This window comes from Harpia harpyja, chromosome 1 (assembly GCF_026419915.1).
Source record: "Harpia harpyja isolate bHarHar1 chromosome 1, bHarHar1 primary haplotype, whole genome shotgun sequence".
NCBI classification, from domain to species: domain Eukaryota; kingdom Metazoa; phylum Chordata; class Aves; order Accipitriformes; family Accipitridae; genus Harpia; species Harpia harpyja.
The window spans coordinates 44,191,274-44,209,050 of record NC_068940.1 but is presented as its reverse complement, the minus strand read 5'-3'; the positions used below and the strand labels follow the sequence as shown (position 1 = coordinate 44,209,050).

Sequence of the window (17,777 nt, the reverse complement as noted above, 5' to 3'; positions counted from 1 at the left end):
AGACAGTGCACTTAAAAAAACCCAAACAAAACCAATAGGCTCCAAACATCTGGGCACTACAGCATCAGTAAAAGAAGCTATCTCTTAGCAGTGATTTTTTGATGACTTGAACCTAATTCAGAATCGTAGTCATATAGGAAAAAAAAATCCACGATGGAATAAGCTTTTGGAAGAAGAGATCATTTGAGGGCAAAAATTAGATCTTGCAAAGCCAAACTGACAGGAATTAGTTCAAGAAAGCCTGTGGGGTCAACTTGTATTGACTACAGAAGATCCTTGTGCAAATTAAAGGTCTTCCTGCCTGCTTGTTTCAGCATATGGAAAAGCTGCAAATTCACCCCCTAAGGTTCGCACAAACAACAGAGGCTGTTTAACAACAGAAGGAGTCTTGGAGATGGAGAGTCTGAATGATAAGAAGTGTTGGAGATGCAGCCCTCTAAAATCCTTCCATGTGTTCAAGAGTTAAGTCCAATCAAACTGACATTTGTAAAAGCTCCTCTTGGACCCTGTTTCCAAGTACCTGCAACCCTGTGTCTCCTGGGTACTCAGCCTCCCACTTGCCTCAGCCGTTTCACCATACACCTCTGCACCAGAAGTTTACTATGAAAATGGAGCGTGGCTGTCCTCTTGACCCATGCAGAACAGCTAATCCCAGAGGCATAATCCTGCTTTAATGAGGAAACAATAGGACCTTTGATAAAGCGTACAAATTTTATAAAAGCCCTACTAAAACATTCCTCAGTCTCTGGGACTGGACGACGGACCTCTAAAATGAATTTTGTATGCGCCTGTCTCAAGCTGTGTAATGTAACACGAGGCAGGGAGAGCACACTGCTCTTTCTTGTTTGCAAGACACCGTAAAATCTGCAACAGCGCTGGAGGCAAATTTCCCATGCCTATTGACATCTGCGTGCCACCCCTTCAACAAAATGCCTCATCCTCTGCCTGCTGGAGGAGCCAGAAGACACCGCAATCTCCAGCTCATCCAACTCCATCTCTCCAACTCATGGCACACCTCCTGCATGCCAAAAATGGGACCAACCATGGTAGAGTTGACCCGTCCCCAAGAAAGTGGACCAAAACCACCAGCTGATTTCATACAGACCAACAAACAGCTGTGAGACAGCAGGAACTTTGACAAAGCCAACCTGGGCTGCAGCTGAGCTGGTGACCTCCAAGCTGAACCTTCAAGCCTCTGCAAAACAGAGAATCAGTGCTAGGTTTTGCATTAAAAAAACCATTAGATTTGAAAACAATTCCTCACTACAACTTAGGTGTAGAAATCCACTTTATGCTCATTGTACAGAAATCCTCAGACACTTGTTTTCTGACCTCATGAGACCTTGCTCCAGCACCAGAGAAGAACCCAATGAATTGACATTTCAACACTTTCTTTTACCCTCAAGTATAAACACACAACTGCTGAGAAAAAACAGTGATGCTCTGACCTGACACAACCAGTCATGTCGAGGGATAATTCCTGCGCTGCATCAGTGACTGGAATTACCAGAGCTTTGCCAACAGCTTAACGAGATGGAAACTCACGCTCCCACTGCCAGAATTTGTTTGTCGGGGTATAGCTATTTGGATGCCCCGAATATTTTGCTTCTGTGTTATAAAACAGGTGCGACGAGGTGCATCTCCATTCACGGAGCCGCTGCTTGGAGAAGCACAGCCATTTGGAGAGTACCGTTGGTGACGGATTTAAGTTCCTGGCATGCTGCATGTATACAGGCAGATCTGTCCATTGGCTCATCCTCGCCTTGGTTGTTCCTGCTGAACTACAGACTCACCCCATGTTGGAGAAGCAGAGTCAGCAGACAGAAGGCTACTGCACATGGTCACCTGAAGAAGCCCATGCATGCCACCGCTTCTCGTCCCATCTGAGTTTTTTGCTTTTCTTTGGGGCTGTCTGGAGAACCAGCATTGCCTTGGCCTTCAGACTGGGAGGACCAGCAACAGCTGTAGAAATCCTGCACCAAGGAGTGGAAAAAGCAAGTTGCTGCAAAATTCTGCCGAGGGAGGCTTCGTGCAGGGCAGAGCGGGGTGGTTGGTGCATTTGGAGAAGCACCTAGGTACCGCTGCAGCCCAGCAGCACAGCGTGGGGAGGTGCCCCTCTGGCAGCTGTTTCTAGCAGGGCTCACTCACAGGTCACTAAGCATAGGAAATATTCCTGAAATAACATCGGGTTTCACTGAATGGGGCTTTCAAAGCCTGAATGGTGGCTAGGTCACGTCTGTCCAGAGTCCACCTGAAGCAGGACCAGCTCCGTGCGGTGCTGCCAGGTTCTCCAGGGCTTCCTGGGCCACCTTACACCACCAAGAGCACTGGCAGGACACTAAAAGTGCAGTGCTGGTGGGAATTGAGGCAATCCTTATCAACACACTCAAAAGGGAAAGCAGAGATCCTATGCCAACCAAACTATTGCGCACAGTATCTGTGAGACCAAAGGCAAAAATTTCTGCACAGATCAGACCCTGGTCTCTGGCCATCAGAAAAGTCATCAGTACTGACAGAGGGTCAAGGAAAACAGGAGATGCGGTAAACAATGTTCAGGAGTAGTGACTGAGTCTACAAATGTTATTTTTGCGAGCATATTTTACCGTAAAAATACAACAAATTTCATTCCATTAACTTCACATCAAACTTAGCTTTCTTAATTAAAGGTACAGGGCTCAAGGGAAACTGCTGCAATTATTAAATGGGAAATAAAACCTGATGAACACAGTAGCTGTGGTGACTGAAGACTTAACACTTAAATAAAACTGGTAGCAGGCAAATCAAGAAACATCTAGAAATTAACCTGCTGAACAGTTTGTGTGCTCTGATAGTCATTTACCCATTCACATGCACAAAGAGGTTTTATTTTTCCTCTTGCTAAAATCAATACTACACAGGGGAAAAAAAAAAAAAGTTTATTCAATGAGACAAGTATGTTCAAGAAGAAAAAGGACAGACAAGTGCTGGTGAACATTTCTGAAGTACCGTAGTGCAAAACCAGTGCAAGGCCAAGAGGGTGCTGTTAGATACGGGCAGCAGGCATGGCAATGCTTAAATCAGAGTGGGCGCAGGTTGCCTCCACTGCTCCCTTTGCAAGATCCTCATCCATAGGCTTTCCAAAAGAAGGGTATCTGCCACTGCCCAAGATTCTTCCCAAGGCGATTCCATCAAATTAACTTCTAGGTGCTCAGCATACCTAGATACAGAGGTCAGACCACACTTTCACAGAAAAGATCATCTGCTGGGGGAAAAAAAAGGCAGCAACCAGTATATTTTGAAATGTGGAGACTCACATGGAGTAAGAGCTGTAATCTGGAGCCTGAGCTTTTGCAGCAGAGGAGTAAATGAACAGCAGTAAATGGATGCAGACAATCCACCAAAAATTCAATTTTGCATGACACTGAGTTGCGGTCTCTGTTAGCCCATGGTCAAATTTACAAGCTCTATGAACAAGGCACTGCCTGCATCTAAATTCTCACCCCTCCTTTCTGCGTACACCTTTACAGCTGAGGGGTGGCTTGGCTGGAGAAATGGATGCACAGATGACAGCAGAGACCAGGTTAAGGATCTGTTCCTGCCTCTGTGCTTCTCAATCCCACAACCCTCAATGGTTTCACCTCCACAAAGGTCCCTGGGATGCTCTCCCAGATCTGGTAAACTAGTTTGCTTTGTGGTTGCCACAAATTTGCCGTATTTTTTTTTTTTTCTGGAAGCCATCTTCCAGATTGCTGCCTTTTCTCTCTACCTCTAAGCAGATCTCCTGGCAAAAAAATTTGGTCCTGGGAAGCAGGCGGCTCCACAATGAGGACATCAAGTTTAATATAACTTCCATCTATGAAAATGGAGGAAGAAGAGAGTCGAGAATGCACAGAAAGCTAGAAACTTGGATGCATCAGCTTGCACATGCACCCAACTGTGGCACAAGCCTGCTATAGCCTCAAGTATGAGTCCAGGCTCATACAGGAGGTAGGTGTTTAGGCTGACACAAGTGATCTCAAGCTAAGCTTGAAGGTTTTTCAGTGCTGCCTGATCTGCGATGGTTTAGGAGTGGGAATGCATCTCAGAAAGAACATTTCTGAAGACGACAGTTTCTCAGCACAACGTAAAGTACTGCTCGTATCGTTACTCACCACGGGAAGGTGATCCATTAGCATCTGCAGTGCGAAGAGGGAAGCAAACAGCAGAAGGAAAGCAAAGCACTAGAAAGAATTTCTGGCTAGAATTTGCTGCTTTAAATCTTCATGTGAACATGGGCTACATGCTGCAGAACGCCATGCTTGCATCGCGAAAGCAAAATGGGCACAAGGCTTCCATCCAACTCAGATTTAATGGCAGAGAAGATAGATCCACTCGTGGAGAAAAAATCCCAATTGTTGATTTGTATTTTGTCTGGCAATGGAGCACAGTATTCCTTCCTTCCTTCCTGCCAAAAGTGGTGGAAGTAAGATGTACTTTAAAGTAATTACAGGAGCTCATCCCAGAAATGGCTGCATTTCAAACTAAGCAGGAGATGCACAAGTGGGGAGTGGCTCCCTGATGAACGTTTAACCTGCCTTCAGACTTCAGGATGAAAAGATGCTCTCCAAAAAACCCCGTCATTGTTTGCTTCCAATACCTGTCCAATTTGTCTCCCTTTTGCCTGCCTAACTCTGCTAGCACCTCCATGCTATGGCTGGCAAATCCAGGGCAGCATGGCCCCAGTGTGGCAGCTGCAGGCAGGAGCTGCCTTCCTACAAAGATGCTCAGCTTGATTCAGGGGTTTTTTTTTGTTGAACTGATGTCTCTCTGACTCCTCAGAAAAACTGGCTAACATTTGGCCTTACCAACCCTGTACCCTCCTAAATACACAGCCTGGAAGTGTTCAGTATTCTGATTATCGGTAGAACAGCCACAATTATCCAAATAAAACTATTACTATATTGGGCCTTAGATCATAAATAGAACTTAATGGATTTTATTACATCCCAGGAAGCAAGAGCTACAGAAGGAAAAGTATTGCTAAGAGTGCATTGCTACTACCTATCAATTTCTCCTAAACACTCAGCACTTAAGAAATACCCAAAGAAACACACTGCTCCCACAGCATAACTATTTCAAATTCCCCTCTGAGCTCTTCCCTTTTAGCCAACTCACATGGTATGTTTTAGCAGCTGAAAATTAAAGGGTCACAATATTGAGCCTTCAGGTATCAAGTTCACAATGGAAACAGCAGCTGACACAGAAAGGGCGCCACTGAGCGCAGCGGTAATAATTCTGTTGCCTCGGAGCTGGAAGCAGCTCCCTAACACCGAGTTTGTTATTTAACTCAGCGAGAAATGAAAGAAAATGCCACAGCCGTGGATTTATTCCTTACACAGCCTCTTTCAAATCATACTCCAAAACCGGAGCCATGCTAGCAGCGAGAGTCTTTTAACTCAGGCTGCAGCATCCTCTTTAATCCAAGTAACGCCCTTTCAAGTGCTGGTGAACACAGCGATGGCGATGGCCTAAGTGAGGGCTGCTTGTCCTGCAAGCCCACACAAGCCCTTCTGCTGGAGCCCAACCTCCAGAAACCTTCAAGGGAGCCAAACGCAACTAGATGCCTGGGATCCAACAGCAAGCAACGACAAATCTGGGATGTCTGACAGCCACCGACCTCGCGGAGAAGGGCAGGAACAAGGAGGGCTTCTGCAGGGCCACGGGAAGCCAGCCGGATATGCCTGCTTCCCGTTTGCCCCTCCTCACATCATCCAAGAAAAGCCATCTTGCCACCCCCGGGGACTCCCTACCTGGCCCCGCTCCGCGGTGACAGCCCAGGCCTGCTGTTATCTCCCAAACAGATGCATTTATTCTCTTGAGAGCCTCCCACGTCTTATCTAGCTGGCAGTTTCCAAACATTGATCACCAAGTCCAGCTAAAACCACTTTAAGCTCTTTTAGGCAACTATTCCTGAAAGCCTTTTGGCTGGGGAGCGAGGAAGGCCAAACAGCAGCCCCGTGGCAGGGTCCCCCCCCTCGCTGTCCTGCCAGGATGGGTATGGAAAGCACCTCCCGCACCCCACTCCGGTGCCGCTGTAAACAGGACCTGGCACGGGAATGGATGTACACTTTACAAAGATCCCTTGCTTCAAGCAAATTTGCCTCTCAACACATGGCCAAACTCTCACGCAATAAATTAACTATTTGGCAGCCACCGAACTAGCGCTGGAGCCAAACCAATTAGGGTTTAATGTGATCCCAATTTCCTATTTCTGAGACGGGGGTCGGGGAGGGAGGGAGAAAAGGGGGAAGAGGAGGGAGGGAGAGCGAAGTAAATCCCCTCTTGGTTTATAAATCCTTGCCAATCATCCCAGATAAACCTGTCACCCACAGCTCTAAATTTGTATTTGCACTCGCGTGCTCCAAGGGACGCTATGGGAAAAGGGGCATTGGATGCAGCCAGCCTGACTCCCGACATGTGTTTTCCATACTTGGGAAATTCAATCATTTAAAAAATATTTACCAAGCTTTGTCTTTAATTAGAAAAACATGACGACGGATAAGGCAAGTTATTGTTTCTAAGCTAGAAATGTCAGAGATCCTAATGATGTCAGAAGATAAACCCCATTACCGACCCACGTACCCGCTGCCAGGCCAGCAAATGTTTCGAAGGTTTTTTTCATCTCCCCTCAAAGTTCAGCGCTTTACAGTCACAATTCATCAGTGGCTTCTTGGCCCCCACCAAACCCCATCAGGGAGGAGGAGGAGGAGGGAAGACTCCTGCCTGCAGATCTGCTAGACGGGGTGTTTTAATGCAAAAGAGCTTGCACAGCGGGGGAGGAACATGGGAGCCATTTGACTTCTTTGTGTTTTAACATCCTGACTACAGTACCTCCCCTGCACATGCAATTACCTGCCATCACCGAAGATAAGCAAATTAATCTCATCCGCACCTGGAAAGCCCACCCTTTAAAAAAGGTGTTAAATTAAGTTTCTGCTTAACCAAGACCCACCAAAATGTTTGCTCCCCAGAACGTAGCCACAAAATATTGTATCCCGCAATACTAACGTAAGGAAAGAAAGCTGACCATGCTCCAAGCAGACAACCATGAGTGCCTGCCTGCCTGCCCAGGACCATGTGTGACCACACAGATGTACCCCACACTACAGCCCCTCTGAGATCTCTGTTTGTTCAAGCACGTCCAGCCAGATGCAAAGAGGCTCTGCAGGCAGGATGCACAACAACTTAAAAGTATAAAGCAAATATTTGTTGGCTAACAGACACAAAAGATAGCCAGGACATAATGAGTTATTAGGCTAAGCATTTGTGTGCTCACCACTCCCGATAAGGCATCTGAAGAGTCTTTGCTGGCCAGGGGGGCATCAGGGAGGGACCCTGGATCGGCTCACCAGCGCTGCCCAGCTACCATCTGCCACCAGCCCAGTCCCACTAGTGCCGGCGACTGCTCAACCCAAACATCCCTTGCCAGTCCCTTGCCAGACCAGCCTACTCCCACATACAACCACCACGTACAGCCTCCCTGTTTCCTTTCCTTTAGGATTTTATACCTCCTTTTCCTCCTCCTGTCAGTAATGGCATGATAAAATGCATACAAAAGCCAGGTGGGAGCATCTCAGGGGACATATTTGGAGGAACTTGCTGCTACAGCAACTAGGTGCACTATTACGAAGTGACAGACCAACTCCCAAGAGATCAAGAGGATTAAAAAATACAGATATATTTAGTTCGGGGAGAAGCTGGTATTGATGCTAACAAACTGGTGTGTCTATTGAGTCCACTCAGAGAAAAGCAGCAGTAATTCTGCAAGCATTCACTAAGTATTTGTCCAATTATTTTATGACACCCACAGAAAAAAATAGCTAATGCTACACTTTCCATTCAAAACCATACCTATAATGAGTGAATTCTGTAATATTTCAAAAAGCTTCAAAGTGTCACCTATGGACCCATAGTCAAGAGAACAGCATGCCATTTATCTTCTGAAAATATCCTTGCAACCCAAGGTCGAGGGCTATTACCAACTACTATCTTAAATACCAACATAAATCCACACTGGAGAAAATCCCTGCCTGAAAAGTCTGATCCTTTAAATTATATCAAGACTGCAAAGCACATCTTCGAGGAAAACATATGTGCAGATTTTGACCTCAAAGTCCAATTGCCAGATAAGTCACTATTAGAAGAACATGAAATGGAGTAAAGAACATTTTAGCTGAGCTCTAAGGTCAGGGTTGATTAACCTGGCGTGCGCAAACAGCCAAAACGATGTCCGTGACACCTTCACAGCTGAAACAAACATGGGTGTGCACACACATGGGATGCAGCAGGGAGGGATGGGAAGGTGACGGGGACACAGGGGAAGTTTTCTGCCCCAGACACTGGCTGGACAAGTGCCTTCAGGAAGGTGCTTTTCAGTCTGGAAGAGTCCCAGGTAAATCACCCGTCTGAGTGGAAGCACTGCCTCCGGGACTTTCTACATCAGAGGGGGAGAGACAGATTCATTTCTCACCTTTCTGAGTTTTACGGCCACCTCCTTCTGAAGTCAAAGATTCGATTCCTGCCAGCAAAAGGGAAACCCGAGCAGTCCTCCCTCCCCTCCAGTGGTTTATGGCAACATCTCGAGGTAACTGCAAAGCCTTGGCAGCTCAGGCTGATGGAAACCGTACTCAGCTCACTATTCCACTCCAGTCCTGCTTTTAAGAGTCAACTATGTGAGCTCTACCTGAAGTACATGCTCTTTTCTATCCTCAGAGAAGCTGCGAATCAAAAAACTCTTTTTCTTCTCTCTGACTTCTTTAAAAAGTCAGTTTATTTCACTCTCCTGAGCACTGGTGCAAGGGAAGAGTAACACCTTAAGCCTTTTATTTTACAGCATATGAAAATCAAGACTAAGTCCCTGAAAGATCCATTTTGATTTCTGCCCATTGGACATATCCATGTAAGAAAAGCATGTCCATGAGAGTCAGTATGTGCCTTAAACTGATATGGAACATCCCAAAGTTTCAAAGCAGTCCCACATTTCTTTCTTTCTGGATCATTAGTTTCACACTGAGCACTGAACCACTTCTCTGTAATAAATACCCAAAGAAATCAAGTAACCTTCTGACATTGCCAGTAACTGTATTTATAATACAGCAGAAATCATTGGGCTGATAACCAAGGCAATGCATATAATTTGTGCTTATAAAAATCATGAGTCTACAGCTGATTATTCACTTTCTTGAGACCAAAGATAAAATCCAACAGTGTTCTTGGGCAGGCACTAGGCCAGTGTTCTGCCTGTTCAATCACTGGCACTAACAGGACATCGTTACCTGCTCTATCTATAAAGCTGCCGAAGGCTGTAACATATATTTATGTGCTTACCCTTATAAAACAGCTGTCTAGCTCACCAGGGTTATCATTAGCACTTCACCAATGGATGTTGAGCCACAGGTGTATTAAAGGTGCATAAGAAACAATGCTTTAGCTGCCGCTGAGTCATCCAAAGCATCCCAGCCTTGCTGTACCTGCTGGCATAAGGTCAGTGCAATCACTTCCTGACTCAGTTCTGTCAACGGGACCCAGATGAAAAGCCCTAATCTCAGACATGGTTTAATACTGCAAAACTAAGCGGCTACATATACATTTATACGTTCCTGCCAAGATCCAGAAAAACAAAGAACTTGCCAAAGGTTGCAGAAAGTGTCACAGCTGAGACAGGAAGCGATTGCAGGGTTTCACATACCCACCCTGAAGCTATAGCTTTAGGCACAAGATCGCTGTCTCCCTTAGCTTCAGTTATTTTAAAGTAGGATTTCAAAGGCCTGTCTCTCCTCCCAGTGCTCAGTCTAAGAGAAACAGGGAATCTGAATCAGTTGCATAAAGTGTCAAGCTGCACCATGAGCAGACACACTGGGTGGGATGTGTTTCATCTAACTCCTCGTTGCCAAAGCCTAAGCCAGCTATCCTGGACTCACCTTGCAGTCAATGAAAGAGCGCAGGCACCTCCAGCATGTAATTCATCTCATCCAGAGAGAGGTGTCCAAGAATGGTGAGATGAATCACCCCCAGAAGCGCCTGTGTCTCTGCTGCGACTGCAAAGGGAGCTTAGAGAACAGAGATCAGGCACAAAGGGATGACTTTTGGACAGCAAGGTTAAAGCAGATGATCTCACCCAAGCTCCTTCTGTGGGGCCTTTTCCTCAAGGCAGACAAAATGAAGACCCCCTCCCTGGCAGTGAGGTTAGGAGCCTGTCCACCAGGTACCAGGGTTCTGCAAACCCACATGGATGTTAACACGGCTTGCTCGCCACTGTGCCTTCCTCCTGCCGCAGCTGCCTTGGGCCACTGGCTGTTTCAAGTCCACATGCTTTGACAGACAAATACTAACTGCCTTAAGGGATAACAACCTCACTCCAAACATCTCCACACATTTTGCACTAAGCAGCACGATAAAGTATTCACTCACCCTCTGCAATTTCCATCAGTTGGTAATTCCTTCTCTGTATCAGGAATGCAGCTTTCAGGGTGGTTTCCACATTAGCGTCAGCATCTATCTTTACATTGCTTCCCTATGAGCAATCACACTTCATTTTAAAATTCCCTCATTTCCTCCGAGCTTTGGGATGTGCTTTTAACTGCTTTTCTCCCTTCACTGAACTATGACTTAACAACAGAGTCACCTCGAAGCTGAGATCCAGCCTGGACATTGCATCCATTATCCATGGACATCACGGCTCCGTCCGGCACCTCGCTCCTCAGCCCAGGATGGCTCACAGACCATTCCCAATCGTGGATAAACAAATGCTGTGCACGCAAGCACAGATGAGAAAAATGATCAGGAGGTTAATATGGTGAGAGACACAGGCTAACCATCTACCCTGCTCCTTGGCAGCAGCAACATGCTTCCCTGCTCTCCTGCCGACCTCATCGCTTTCAGAAAGAGTGCAACTCTTCTGCAAACAAACCTGTTTTGAGAAATTAATGAAAACGGCGCTCCAGTTATTCACCTTCCCAGCCCCAAGTAGCAGAGGATGCTGCAACAGACAGGCTTCACGTATGCAGGTGTGCGCCTGGGCACGTTACAGGTCTGGCTGCTACCGAACCCACCAGCCTGCTCCCGGCCAAGCGACGGGGTGACCCGGAGGGGGGCTGCAGACAGCAACCCTGCCGCTGCCCGCCCTGCCCTGCACCGGCGCGGGGTCACGAAACCCCATCCAGCCTGGAAATTAAAAATAAACCCAGCAGGCCATCCCGCGGGACTGCTGATGGGCTGGTTTTGCAGGCGGGGGACCCCAAGGCCGCTCCAGGCCAGGCTGCCCGACACTTTGCGGGCAATGAACAGCATGCTGAGAAATACACACGAACCAAAGACATACATTATACATTTTTATACATAAACGTGTGCAGCTGGAAGAGCCGAGCAGGGCGCAGCACCCCTCCCTGCACCCCCCGGACAGGCAGGGCAGGCCTGGGTTGGGGGGGGAGGGGGGGCGCGGCTGAGCCCGGCCCTGGGGGGAGAGCTGAGCCCGGCGGCGGGGCCGGCACCAGCGCTGCCCCCCGCTCCCCCCGCGCCGCCCCTCGGAGGCCCAGCCAGGCCAAGGCGTCCCCGCCGCCGACCCGGCCCCGGCCCCGCTAGGCCCTTCGCCCCCGTCCGAGCGGCGCCGAGCGGGTCGGCGCCTCCCCCCCACGCCGCGGCTCTTACACTGGCAGCCGCCCGGGATCCCCACCATCGCCCGGCTCCTCGGCGCCTCCTCCCGCTCCCCGCCGCGGCCCCACCGGCCCGGCCCGGCCCGGCCCGGCCCTTCGCCGTGACGCTCAGGGGCGCGGCCTTCGAGGCCCGCCCCGGCAAGGCGGCGGGAGGGCGGGCATGTTGCCGGTTAGCGGAGCGGGAAGCCCCTGTTGGATCCGAGGCGACGCTTTCTGTGGGAATTTAATTATGAATTTTAGGCGAACTGTGGCTTACGGCCTCCCCCAAAACCATCTCGCCTTCATCCCCCCTCTGCGCTGAGGCCTCCCCACTAACCCAGGGGTTTTACAATACCTGAGGCCCCAGTGCCGGCCTGCGGACAATGCACCGGGCCCTCAGGTATCGTAACCAAAGTGTCTGAGCTGCCTCCTGGCACTTGCCACAGCCCAACCGCAGCGCCATGCCTCGAAGGAGAGGTTTGGAATTAGGTGGCCAGGTTGGCCTGGAGAGACGTCAGGTCCCGGAGATGATGTTTGAAGAGTTGCAGGAGATGTGGGATGAAGAATTGTGGAGTGGTTTGGGTTGGAAGGGACTTTTGGGGATCATCTAGTCCAAGTCCAGGGACATCTTGCGCTAGATGAGGTTGCTCAAAGCTTCATCCAACCTTCATGCCCCAATGATGGGGCATCCACAACTCCTCTGGGCAACCGGTGTCTCACCACCTTCATCGTAAAAACTTTCTTCCTTATATCCAATCTAAACTTTCTTTCTGTTTAAAACCACTGCCCCTTTATCTGTCACTACAAGCCTTGATAAAAAGTCTCTCTCCATCTTTCTTATAAGCCCTTAATCTATTGAAAGGCTGCAATAAGGAAGAATGGGGCTCTTCCCAAGGGACTGCTAACTCCATGGTCCTTATTCTGTGGAAAGGGGGGGACCTGAAAAGCCTTGCTACAAGCTCTCATGGTTAGGTGTGACTTTGTTGGCCAGGGACTTTTGTGTGTCAGGAGATCTCCCATGGGCTGCTGCCTTTCCACAAATGCTGCAGGAAGTCTGGCCACAGGAAAACACATTTAGATTTACATGGCAAAAACCCCAGAAGTTAACTCAAATGGCCACGTCAGAGCTGAGATGTGTTTTGACTCTGACAAAGTTCAAAGCCTGAGTGCCATTTACCTCTGGTAGGTACCTCAAAGCCCAGAAATGCCAGAGTTTGTGATCACGAGAGCTTCACCAAGAGCCTGAAATCCTGCCCGGGGTTTGTTGAGGCTGCAGTCCTGTGCTGAAGTCCGACTGGCATCTGAGAACTAAGCACAACCCTGCTCCCATCCTGGAGGGGTTTGCCATGATAGGTGTTCTCTAGGGAAACTGCATGCTCCCAACAAACTGGGTTTGAACTCCTCCAGTTCTGGGCTGGTGGTTGCTGGCCAGCAGCCTGTTGAAAGCCCAGCTATGGGTGAGCTGCAGTGCAGCATGGCTTGGCAGTAGTTAGCTCGAGATGCTCAGGGAGCCACGGGCTCGTTTTGAGTTTGCTGGCCGGGAACAGGCATCTCTTGGGCCCAGATGTCTCGTGATGGAGCAGATCCAAATCTGCACTAAAATGACAGGAGCATCCATCTAGTCCCATAGTCCTTGTTTTAACTTTGTGGCCTTGCCTCCTCCCGTTGCAAGCCACCAGCACTTTCCTGGACCAGCCTGTCTGCCAGAGCCTGCATCCCCCACAGAGCTCTTATCTCCTGCTGTGCTGGCTGCAGCTTGGCTCTGGCCTGTGTTTACCACCACTTCATTTCAGTGTCATCTACAGCCTTGCTGTGGCCAAATTTACACTGGTGAAGCAGAAGGGGCTGTTGTGTGGGGCACTGATAAGGGCTTTGTTTTAATTAAGCTGGTCTCCAAAGCCTGTGAAGCCCCTAGGAGAGCAGCAGGCTGGGCTCCATCAGAGGTTTCACCAGCGTGATGGGAGCAGCTCCCCAAGCCGCCTGGCCACACTCCTGAGCCACAGCCTGGCATCTCCCTGAGGCTCACCCATGCTGGAGCCCTCCATGTGCCTGAGCACGGAGGAGGAGATGGGAACTGCTGTGCTGATGGCGTGGAGCTGTTGCTGCCCTGCTCCGTGTCCTGTCTCTCCCGGGCACCGCGACCTTAGGGGGATGTGCCCTGGTGCAAAGTGTCACTGCTCAGAACGGGGAGGCGGCGAGGAGGGCTGGGACCACAAAGCAGAGTACTGAGATGTGCTGGGGAAAGCTTTGAAGGAGGAACTAATGTATTTTCATCTTCCTTTCTGTTCAACAGCTTTGGTGTTGTCCAAGGTAAAGCCATGGTGGGCACAGAGCAGCTCCATTACAGGGTCTGCATTGCTGCTTTGTTTCTAAAGATGAAACAGCTGCAGAGGGAAACCCCAAAGAGGAGAGGATTGTGCTAAATAACACTCATAATACCTGCAGAATACCAGGATAGGGTACATACAGGGCTTGATCTTGCAGACCTCAATGCCAATGAAAGATGTGGGAGCTCAGGACAGCAGCTTTGGGAACGTTTCCATAGTTATATGCCACTTCCCCACAGAAGCAAGCTCATGTTTTAAATGTGGCTATCCTGCTGCTTGTCCAGCAAGTGTCTTCTACAGAGATGGAGAGGTGTGAGCAAGGAATGGGCTCTCCGTGCTCTTTCTCAGGAGATCTGAGATGAGTGGTGCCAGCATTGTGGGCAAGACCTGGGGCATGGGCATGGTCCTCTAGGGAGGGTGAGCTCTGGATCCTGATGGTCTGCGAGCAGGGGGACCATGTCACGGAGACACACACTGCTGTAGCATGCCCTGTGGGGACCATCAATTCCCCACCTCCAGCTCCCCCGATTTTAAGCCATACAGGTTGCTGAGCGTGTCTCATGCTCTCTGGAGCTGGGGTAGAGGTTGGGAAACATCAAGAGCCATCAAAGGGGTCAGTTGCAATTTTTGCTCTGTTCGTAAATTGGTACACAGAGCAGGGTTTATTTGCTCTAAGAGAAAAAAACTCACCCAGCCTTTATGAGTATGGATTTATGTTCTGTGTCCAACCGAGCAACACCTGTTCACTTAGCTGATGTTTCTATATATCCTTGAAATAGGCTTGTGCATTAGAGAAGAAGCTCTATGGGCACATGGACTTCATTTGGAATCCTTCTCTTTTTATCATTTAAACGTGATGTATTCAGGACAAGAAAAAAGAAGACTTCTCAGCCCAGTGCAGTATGCAGGCACACGCATCCTAGAGAGGTAGATATGTGTGTCTAAATATATATATGTATATCACACCCAACTGAACATCCACAGTTTTGCAAACAGCATTTTTAGGACTATAAATACACAGCCACTATGTATGTTATATATCTATGGCCAGTAAAACATAAAACCCCTTAAAATATTCATACAGGCACTCCACAAGCCAAGAAATTCTCCCATCATCTTTAAGTCATTTAATTGCATATCAGACAAACAGTCAAGTCATGGACTGTGTTTTTCCATGGTGTACTTCTCTATTTGGTGCACAGGGGAGTGGTGCTTGCGGTATGAGCAGGTACTTGGCATCTGCTCTACTTAATTTGCTGGCATCCCACACCACAGCTCGTGCCATGCTGACCGAGCTGTGCATTTTTCAGTTCTGTTTGCTGTCCTGACACATCCTCACCCATACCCGAGCACTGATGAAAAGCACCCTTCTGGTTTGATCCTCTTTCACTTACTGTGCTCCTTCAAGCTTCTGCTCCAGCTCCTGCAAAAGTTCTACCAAAGGAAACTTCCTTCATTGCATGGTCTTGAGTCCCCCTCTCAATAAAGCCTGTCCACCAACATGACAAAGGTGGCTGCAGGTGGGAAGCTCAGTCTCTGGGAGCAGGACTTTGCAGCCTTGCTCCTGTTCTTCCAAAGTGTGGGTTTGTGTGAGTCCCCACCTCAAGGGAGGCCCTGTACAGCAGGATATGGAGCAAGGTGGGTCACCAGCAGATCTGAGGTGCTTAAGTATCTCTGCTGGACTTTGTTCCTGCAGCTGGCAAGGTAGCTGAGAGCAGCTGAAGGTTGTTCTCTCTGTGGACCCATGTTTAAAGGAGGGAGTGGGATGCTGAGCTGGAGAGCTCCCAGGTTGGGGGAGGTCTCAGCTGATGACCATGCCCCTGGGCTGGAACAAGCTCTCTCGGGCAAAGACATATGCCCATTCTTGCTCCCCACAGCTCAGCTCCTTCAGCCTTGTCCTGCCTCTTCCTCACCCCCTTGCTGTCTCCTCCCAGGTCCCACACCACCAGTTCAGTCCTCCCATTTCCTCTACTGGGGAGGCAAACCTGGTGGCAAGGATTAACGGGTCTGATCAAAGAACAGCAAACACAAGAGCAAGAGGGAACTTTATTTGGAAATCTGTCATCTCTCAGGCGTATGTAGCTCTAAAAATGCTGAAGAAAGAGTAATTACTGTCATAAAAATGAGTGGGAAATGAGATAAAGGGTTTATCTCACAAGACAGGTCATGGCAGAGTAACCTGCCTGCTTCCTTCACTGGGAACTGGTTTCCAAAACAAGGCAAAATGGAAAGTTTAGTACAAGCATCATTAACAATGGGTGAGAACTGAGTGAAAGGAGAGCAGGGCAGATGGTGCCAGGAGGGGAGGTCTGGAGCTTGGTGGAGTTTCCCAAGGTCAGTCCTGGTGTCTGATCAGTGTTTCTCCTGGCATGATGTGAGTGCACAAAGGCAGGTCAGCACCGTGCAGAGAGGCAGGCGTGCCCGATGGGAGGAGGATGGGATCTCATCAAGCAAGAACCACTGGAGGAGAGGAAGGGTGGGATGAGACCTGTTCACCAGGTGGGAGGCAGCGTCTATTGAGCCCAAACAGGCAATAATTCTGTGATAAAATCTGGGGACGTTATTTATCACGCAGGTCTCTTTCTTCAAACATGAATGTTTGAACCTGACAGTGTCCAGCCCAACTTAGAAACTGTAATCCTGTCCCTGAAACCATCTCAGATCTTCCTTGTTTGTATATTCAAGCTGATGGGTGCCTGCTGCAGCCATAAGGATGGTGATACTGTCTTGAATACCATATTTGTTTTCCAAAGGCCATCTGGCTGCATTTCTTTATTCTTTGAGAAAGCAGTGACGCTGGCAGTGCTGCATTACCCCAAAAATGCCCTGGGCTGGGAAAGTAAACAACTGGAGGAGCGGAAAAGAGATGCGTGAGCATTCAGTAGTCAGGGCTGTGTATCAGGGATGTGTATCACTTTGTGAGATCTCTCAGGTCTTCACTGAGACGAAGAAACTCGCTGTTCAGGATCTCAGGACACAGCAAGCAGGTCCTCTGCCATGTCATTTGCTCCTCCAGGTCACCGGCTGACTGGGCACCCACACACTTCTGCAGCTCAGGGTTTCAGCTGTGGGTTTCCCACCCGGTGCATGCAAACCATGATGGCCTCTGCAGGGACGGTGCTCACTCTGCCAGGGTCCACAGACCTGCTCCCTGTATGCAGTGAGAGAGCTCCGTGCCAGGCAGGATCAGGCCAAGATGATGCAAAGCCAACGAGTCAAAGGCAGGTTGTCAGACCCTGCCCTGGCTCTGTTGCACAGCAAGAGCTGAGGCAAGTGCAGCCCTTGCACTGGTTTGGACTTGTCAGAGGATGATGCTTTCCAGGTTGTCTTGCTTTTGGCTTCTGCCGCGCTTTTGAGGGCAGGCACGCCACTCAGCCTCAGGGATGCCAGAGCCGCAGCATGTTTCAGTGTCATTCAGGGACCTGCAGCCACAAAACTGCTCAAACTTTTAACTTTGCAGTCTCAAACCACCCCCTTTTCTCACTTCAGAGCAGCACTCAGCTAAGCCCGAGCCTAGCCATGCAGGCTGCCTGCCATCTGGCACAAGCAGGACCAAGTAGAATTAAATAAATGTTAAATACACACTATTACCATGTGACAACTAGCAAAAGGCAATGACTTCAAGCTCGAAGAGTCTGGATATGTAAACAGCATCCTGAAATTAATATTTACCTTTTAAAACAAACAGATATTTGGGGTGTTTCATAGTCTTTCTGCCTAGCAGATGCCAAGAACAACAGCTTGGTACTGCAGGGAATTGGCTTGACAGCTCAGGGGACAGTAAACTCCCCACTAGTCTCCA

At 48.9% G+C, this 17,777-nt stretch overlaps 1 protein-coding gene across 2 annotated transcripts in view; it reads right to left on the bottom strand.

Moving 5' to 3' along the window:
• CBFA2T2 (CBFA2/RUNX1 partner transcriptional co-repressor 2) overlaps window positions 1-11,753 on the bottom strand; it is a 65,640-nt gene extending 53,887 nt beyond the window's left edge. For both annotated transcript variants that reach the window (XM_052790036.1, XM_052790044.1), the window contains exon 1: window positions 11,665-11,753. In XM_052790036.1, the coding sequence (XP_052645996.1) occupies window positions 11,665-11,692 (28 nt within the window). In that variant the 5' untranslated portion in view covers window positions 11,693-11,753. The remainder of the gene's footprint in view (window positions 1-11,664) is intronic.
• Window positions 11,754-17,777: the final 6,024 nt, after the last annotated feature.